Raw genomic sequence first — 7,500 nt, 5'->3', positions numbered from 1 at the left:
CGATATTCAAGCACCACCCGCTCGTAAAATCTCTTCGTCCGACGGAGAGCAACTGCGTGCGATTGGCCGGCAACTTCCACGGTTATTCGACGGCACCGACATTCTCGCGATTAGCTTTATCGATTCGATCGTCGTTGTTGGCCGCGCGTTCGTTTAAGCGAGAAAGCGGAAACGGACGATTTGCGCGCGAAACGTCGGCGACGCTGTTGCTTCTCGTGGTCGAGGCTGCTGCAATCGCGCGCGCAGTGTAAAATCAGGGGCTGATTATCGATCGGCTGATTAACGCCGGCGAAGAGAAACGAGAACGAGAACGAAAATTAACTTTAGCGCGGCCCTTCTATTTCGCTCTTTGATACGAACGCGGATCCGCGAACGAGTGCGGATATCGTGCACTGTCGCTGCACATAAAACGTCCTGTTCGCTGCAATTTCGAGCGTCGGCGCAAAAGCGCGAGTTTCTATGGTACGCGACAAAATAGAACGGCGCCGGCAGAAAAGTCATTTCCTCGGGCGAACAGAACTGCCAAATTACTCAAAATGAATTCCACGTGTTTCAAGCGGGACCGGGCCGGCGCGGCGCGCGGAACGTGTTTTTACCAATTCGACTAACGTTCGCGAGTGCTTTAATTTGCCGTTTTTCTACCGCTCACCGGGAGCGGCCGCTGCGCGGCGAGTGACGGGGATCTACTGTAAACGGCAATGCGCAAAATGCAGATCCAATTACCCCGTCCCGATCGATCGTACACGACGCTGCGAGAAACGTCGGGGATCCGTCGAATGTCGTTATCGTCTCGGTGTAATTATGCCAGTAAACCCCGTTGCGCGTGTACTCCGTCCGCACGCAGTACGCGCACTCGCCGGAGATACCGACGACGACGGATATTTCGCGGCTGTACCTTTCCAACGTCGCGCAGCGCCTCCTCGTCGACGAACAGCCTCCATCGCGCGCATCGTAATGCCGCGGCGGTCGTTATCGGCGTCACTTAAAATTCCGTCTCATCGACCAGAGATGGAAGAAGCGCGCGATGTCGCGGCGCATGATAATCGCCGGCAGGCATCGAGAGACGAGATTCATCGATTTGCGCACGCTTTCGCGAGCACGAGGAGCCGCCGAGGATCCGCCATTCATACAGACGAGATCGTTTTCTATCCACCCTTCTTCGAGGGTGACGACGGTGACGAGACCCACCACCACCACCACCACCACCACCACCACCACCACCGGCACCAACCTTTCCTCTTCGCGACGCGACAATCGGGGCTCTCGCTCTCTCTCTCTCTCTCTCTCTCTCTCGCTCTCTCGCTCTCTCGCTCTCTCTCTCTCTCTTTTTTAATGACGGCGGAATCGATACTTTTAATTACGAGCAGCCGCGGCGGTATCGACGCCTCGTCGCCGTCGTCCGCCCGATCTCACGCCACGACGGATTCGCATCTGCCGGCGTCTTCTTCGCTTCCACGCCACCCTCTCCCCCTGCTGCCTCGCGAGTCGGTCGTATTCTATCCCGTGTCGGCCGTGGTTATAACGTCGACGGGGAAAAGAGAAATATCCGCACGGCGCTTCCGTGACGGCGAGCCCATTGTCTTTCGTATTCCATCGCGATGCGCGCTGGGCGTGGCGGCTTTCAGGATCAGGATATCGTGCTCGTACGCGTTCGTTCGCTCGCTCGCTCGTTCGCTCGTCTTCTTCTTCCCACGACGCGCTCGTAACCCCTCGTTTAACCCAGCAGCAGCAGCAGCAGCAGCAGCAGCAGCACTCGCGTTTTATTGTCGGTCCGCGGCACTCGTGTGGATTACATCGGTAATCCACATTTTCTACGCGCTGAAATATAAGTACAGATATCCGAGAATATATAAAATGTGAGAGCGCGCTGCGCCGATCCATCGACAAATTCCGATTTCAAGTTCCGGCAACGTGAAAAACACACGAGATCATCCTTGTACAGGGAGAATTTTCGCGAGAGGTGGGAGAAGGGTGAAGAGAGCGAGCTTCGTCCGCCGCGCGGACGTCGCCGCGTTCGCCTTAATTATCTGTGGCCACGATGGCGTGTAAAAATCCTCCTCTCCATCCCGAAGCGATCGCCGCCAGGTGTTCTCCCGCTCTAACGACTCTGATTAACGATAACGCCCGGCGGCATAAATTCGCTCGCCTACGCGTAATTAAGCTCGCCTTGCACGCTAACGTTTCAGACGCGCCGCCCGTGCTGCTGTACTCGTTCATCGAGCAGACGCTCCAGCCAGGACCCGCCGTGTCCTTAAAATGCTCCGCCGCGGGAAACCCTACACCTCAGGTATCGTGGGCGCTGGACGGTTTTCCCTTACCGACTAATGGAAGGTAAGCTCGCGCGTCCTAGTTCCCTCCCTCCCCCCCTCCTCCGACAGAGCCCCCACATTTTTGCCGATATTCGCGCGCTCGCCATTCGAGACTGATATCTCGTAATTCACCGGCGTAACTAATGGTTCCGCAAGGGCAAAAAAAAAGGGAAGAAGAGGAAGAGAAGGAGGGAGAAAAAGGAGGAAAAAGGTGAAAAAAGGGAGAAGGGGGCGGGGAAGAAGGGAAGAAAAAAGATACATCGGGGTCGCGTCGAGACTGCGCGTGATAGCGGCATTGAGTTATGCCGAGAACGAACACAGCCAACATGTCGCGCGTATCACACGCGCGCATTGTATTTTATTTTCTTCAGCTCGCCGCGGACGCGCCGCTATTACGGCGCGCTATTATTAACATCGTCCACGCGCGGGCAAGCGCGCTGGGAATGCGAAGGGCGAAATTATCGAGATCGGCGTTCCTAAAATAAAGGATGCTGGGCACAGGGGGCAGGGAGGGAGGGAGGGGAAGCGTGCAGTGTGCAATGCGCCGAGCGACGAACGGCGGCATGCAGCCGGCCCTAAACGTCAGTTACTATCGTTATCGTAATTGAACCGTAATTCCTGACGGTGTCATTCGCGATCGTATACGCGCGCGGGCAATTCCGCGCGTGCGGCAATATCCGAGAAGCGAGAAGCGAGAATATTTATCGCGCGTGTGCGTGAGCGTGTACACGCAGGACGTACGGCAGGGGGAGGAGGGGGAGGGAGAAGCCGCAATGGTGTACACACGTACGTGGGCGAAAGCCCACGAGCTCCGCGCAACTACGCGTCTAGTTTAACGACTGATCGGCATAAAGGGCCATCCCGCGGACCTTCTCGTATCCCGTTTTATCGCCGGCTTTCTGCCTCCAATCTGCTCCTCCCGCCGCTTGCATTTCCCTCCCGCACGCCACTGGACGTCGTTTCCCGCGGCTATAGCTTCATTCGCGGCTCCGATCGCGATGGAACGTGACAAATTCTAAACGATAATGCCCCGGCTCGCGCAATTCTCCCTCTCCCTCTCCTTCTCTCTCTTTCTCTCTCTCTCTCTCTCTCTCTCTGCATTTGTCATTTGTTCTTTCTCTCGCGAAATTCGCGAGACCGCCGCGCCGGTTTGGCGGCTGTCTGGGGATGCGTCAGATCGATAACGGAGAGAAATGCGAAATGTCCCTCGTGAAAAGTTTACGCGTATCTTGTTAGCTTTCCGACTTTTATCATGTTCTTTTATCCGCGCTGTCGTGACCGGAAGATTATTACTGACAGCGCTGTCACGCATTGCCGAAGAAAAATGTCTCTCTCTCTCTCTCTCTCTCTCTCTCTCTCTCTCTCTCTCTCTCTCTCCCCTCCCTCCCCGCTCTCTTTATCTCGCTCCATCTCGCGGAGTTTTAAATTCGCAATATAAAATTCGACGAGCGGCGTCGGCTCAATCCGCGAGTCCACGTCTAGATGAAGAACACCCGATGATTGCTTGTTGCAAGATTCGTCATCGGCCAGTACGTGACGGTGCACGGCGATGTGATATCCCACGTCAACATAAGTCACGTGATGGTGGAGGACGGGGGTGAATACTCCTGCACCGCCGAAAATCGCGCGGGAAAGGTGACACATGCTGCGCGGCTGAATGTTTACGGTGCGTAACTTCCGTTAATTCTATTCCCGTGTATAATGTGAAATAAATTATAATTAATTTCGTATACGTGCGCGCGCTGGCGCCAACGAGGTCGGCTCGAAATTGACAGTCGCGTCACCCTGTCGCGCGCCGCGCGCCCCTACGAATTTTTCGCGTAGGGGCTAGTCGCATCGGCGAACGGCCGGTCGTCAATTAGCAATCACTGATCGCGTAAACCTGCATAATTATAGACTCTCTCCCCTTCCCTCTCTCTGTATATCCCTCTCTCCCGTTTCGGAAACAGAAGCCGTATCTAGTGTTTAACTAGCATGTGACTGTCACGTGATTGAAGAGTGCGAGCGTTTAGAATTAGAAATTCCGCCCGATTAACACGCCCGAGAAGGCCGAAAGTGCGCAAAGAAGAATGTTCGCACGATAAGAATCCAATGACGCGAGGGTTATTTTCTAACCGGTCGTTCGCTGACGCCGTTGTAGTTTCTCGTGGAGGAGTCCAGCGCGCGCGCGCGCTGCGAAACTCGCGTGACAAAACGAGGAAACGGCGAATTTCCCGTTCAGGATTGCCGTACATACGCCTGATCCCGAAAGTGACCGCGGTCGCCGGCGAGACCCTCCGTTTGAAGTGTCCGGTGGCCGGATATCCGATCGAAGAGATCAAGTGGGAGAGGGCGAATCGCGAGTTACCGGACGACCTGCGTCAGAAGGTGCTGTCGGACGGCACTCTGATGATCAGCAGCGTACAGAAGAAGGGCGACGCCGGTGTGTACACCTGCTGGGCGAGGAACAAGCAGGGCCACAGCGCCAGGAGGTCCGGCGACGTCGCCGTGATCGGTAAGGCCTTCACTTCTGGTTCCCCGTGATAACGATTGTCGCAGGTGGGGGATGACGAGCGATTTGTCGCGAAGCACTTTCTTCCGAGCGACGACGACGAGCCGGTGTGGTGGTCCTTCTTACCAAGGTGCAGCACCAAGGAACTGGCACGACGCAAGAAAGAGAGAGAGAGAACATCCCCGACGATCCACGCGAGGGCAAATCGGAGGAGCTCATCCGCCGAATCCGCTCGAATCGAAGAACGAGGGACAAACACGAGGTCAAACTTGGAAGGGACGGGAAGGGGGAAGGGGGTCGTAGTGATACACGGGGGTGGGGGGCTGGGCAGAGCGGTAAATAATTTCTAGGACGGCGCGTTGTATGCGGCAGGAGGGGCCGAGACACGCCATGTTACCGACCGCCGCTGTCCTATGTTTATGATCCGCGCGCTCACGAGCTGTCTCGTTGTTATTATTCCAGTTCCCCCCAAAATTAGCCCGTTCACGGCAGATCGCGACCTGCATCTCGGCGAGCGCACCACCCTGACGTGCTCGGTGACCAGGGGCGATTTGCCGCTGTCCATCACGTGGCTCAAGGACGGACGCTCGATGGGGCCGTCGGAGCGCGTCACTGTCACCAATATGGACCAGTACAATAGCATACTGATGATTGAAAGTTTATCTCCAGATCACAACGGCAACTACTCGTGCGTGGCCCGTAACGTGGCCGCAGAGGTATCGCACACGCAGCGGCTTGTGGTTCATGGTAATCCTCCTCTAGGCCCCCTTCAATTTTGCCCGACGACCGCCTGACCGCCCGAGTTTTGCGTGCGTGTGTGTGTCTGTTGCGTGCGTGCGAAACACGACGGCTGGTCTTTCGGCGATGGGCCGCGCGTCGCGAGTCGCGAGGGAGGCGGGGAGGGAGGGGGGTCGTCGACGACCGCGATCGCGGGAAACCGAAATTCGCGAGAACTGCGGAGGCTCCAACCTCGCTGCGAGCAGTCATCGTTGATGCGGCCGATGCAGCGAGAAATTCGCTCGGTGTTGAGTCACGTGACGAGCGACGACCACGACGGGCACGTCGCAGCGTTATCGCGGTACATTCGCGCGCGGCCCTCGGGCGAGACCCCGTCGACCTTTCATCGCCAAGGAACGTAGAGACTTGGCGATCTGTAATTAAAGATTGCTCACGCTTAGCGTGACTCTTCCTTATGCACGATACCCGCCTCTACCTCTCCCACACGTCCTCGAAGGGAAGTCGCCCTACTGCGACTTCTCGAGAGCGACGCCGCGCGTTCCCTCCCGCGTCCGGTTATTTGAGAATTTTCCCGCGAGCCGCGGCAGACTTCTTCGAATTGGAGAGAGCAGCCGCTTGCTTCAATTTCCCTCAGGATGGTATTCTGATATCGCTCATTCTCTTCCTTTCTCCGTCTCTTCCTCTCGCGAGAGAGGCGTAAGATGCGAAATGCACGCGATCGGATATCTCGGAGGGAACGTCACGGTAGCTTCGGAAAGATGAACGAACGCTCGCTCTTGCGTTGGAAAGGATCGGATGCTGCGCGCAAGTGTGCGATGCCAAACTATGTGTACAAGGTGTGAGGGCGTCAGGGGCAGGTCCGCGGCGGGGCCACCCTCTCTCTCCTCTACATTGCTACATTACTATACTGCCTCTATTGTACATATTCTACATATATATACATATTATATTCTATATATATATCTATACATATATACATGGACGTACTACTGTCTATATGATGCGGAAGCGGAACAGAAACGAAAAGAAAAAATAAATATATATATATATATATATATACACACGTATATATACTTCCACTGAAACTATATATATATATATATATATATTTACGCATATATATATGAAAAGAACACATATACCTGGTATACAAGGTTCTTGCGTTTTTTGGTGCCATCTTTTTCTTGCTCTCACGTATGGTTCTCTCTTCTCTCTTGACCTTTTCCAGTACCCCCTATTATTGAGCCATTTACGTTCCAAGAGGGACTATCCGAGGGGATGCGGACGCGGACGGTGTGCGGGGTCGCGGCGGGAGACCCACCCCTAACCATATCCTGGCTGAAAGACGGCCAAAGTCCCTTTCCTTTGCCGCCGAATCTCGCCTCCGTCGCAAACGTCTCCCAACTGGATCCCTACTCGAGCCTCCTCAGTATAACGAACCTCGCGGCCGAGCACTCCGGCGACTATACCTGCGTCGCCGCGAACCCCGCCGCCGAGGTCAGGTACACGGCCAAGCTACAGGTAAAAGGTAACTAGATGATCGCCGACCCCTTGTCCTATCGTTCCTAATGATCACCTCGCCACCTCTCTCGATATATCGTTCCAACCCGACCTACAGCTAAGAAAAAGAAAGGAAAAAGTAAACGATAAATTCTAGCCTCGTCTCTGCATCTCTCCGTAGTCCTTGAGAAAAGCCGCGATATCTCACCGAGCGGCCTCACCGAGCGACCCGTCGTGTTCGTTTTGGTACCCGAGTGGTTTACACAAATCGTCGCTTCGACAACAGATCTCGAATGCGCGCGTGGCAGGAGGGTGTACAGAACGGAAGAGTTTTCTCGTGAATTCATCGGTGTCACGCCACGCCACGCCACGCCAGTTATATTATCGCAGAAGATAGCCGGATGAGTTTTCAGTGTAAACGTCGATAGTCCGTAACGAAGTTTCGAAATTTGTCGGGCTCGA

General features: G+C 55.1%; 1 protein-coding gene across 8 annotated transcripts in view; it reads left to right on the top strand.

Annotated features, from left to right (window-relative positions):
• The window catches only part of Dscam2 (Down syndrome cell adhesion molecule 2), a 100,921-nt gene that overhangs the window by 79,376 nt on the left and 14,045 nt on the right, over nucleotides 1-7,500 (top strand). For 5 of the 8 annotated variants that reach the window (XM_025300685.1, XM_025300689.1, XM_025300687.1 and 2 more), the window contains exons 8-11: nucleotides 2,187-2,331; nucleotides 3,824-3,975; nucleotides 4,531-4,803; nucleotides 6,767-7,066. In XM_025300685.1, coding sequence (XP_025156470.1) covers nucleotides 2,187-2,331; nucleotides 3,824-3,975; nucleotides 4,531-4,803; nucleotides 6,767-7,066 — 870 coding nt within the window. Of the gene's footprint in view, nucleotides 1-2,186; nucleotides 2,332-3,823; nucleotides 3,976-4,530; nucleotides 4,804-5,262; nucleotides 5,548-6,766; nucleotides 7,067-7,500 lie in introns of all 8 variants that reach the window. The other 3 variants (XM_025300690.1, XM_025300686.1, XM_025300691.1) reach the window with 2 other exon arrangements.

This window comes from Harpegnathos saltator, unplaced genomic scaffold (assembly GCF_003227715.2).
Source record: "Harpegnathos saltator strain DR-91 unplaced genomic scaffold, Hsal_v8.6 scaffold38, whole genome shotgun sequence".
Classification (NCBI taxonomy): domain Eukaryota; kingdom Metazoa; phylum Arthropoda; class Insecta; order Hymenoptera; family Formicidae; genus Harpegnathos; species Harpegnathos saltator.
Note: the sequence above shows the minus strand (reverse complement) of the source record. Positions and strands in the feature narration are given on the sequence as shown.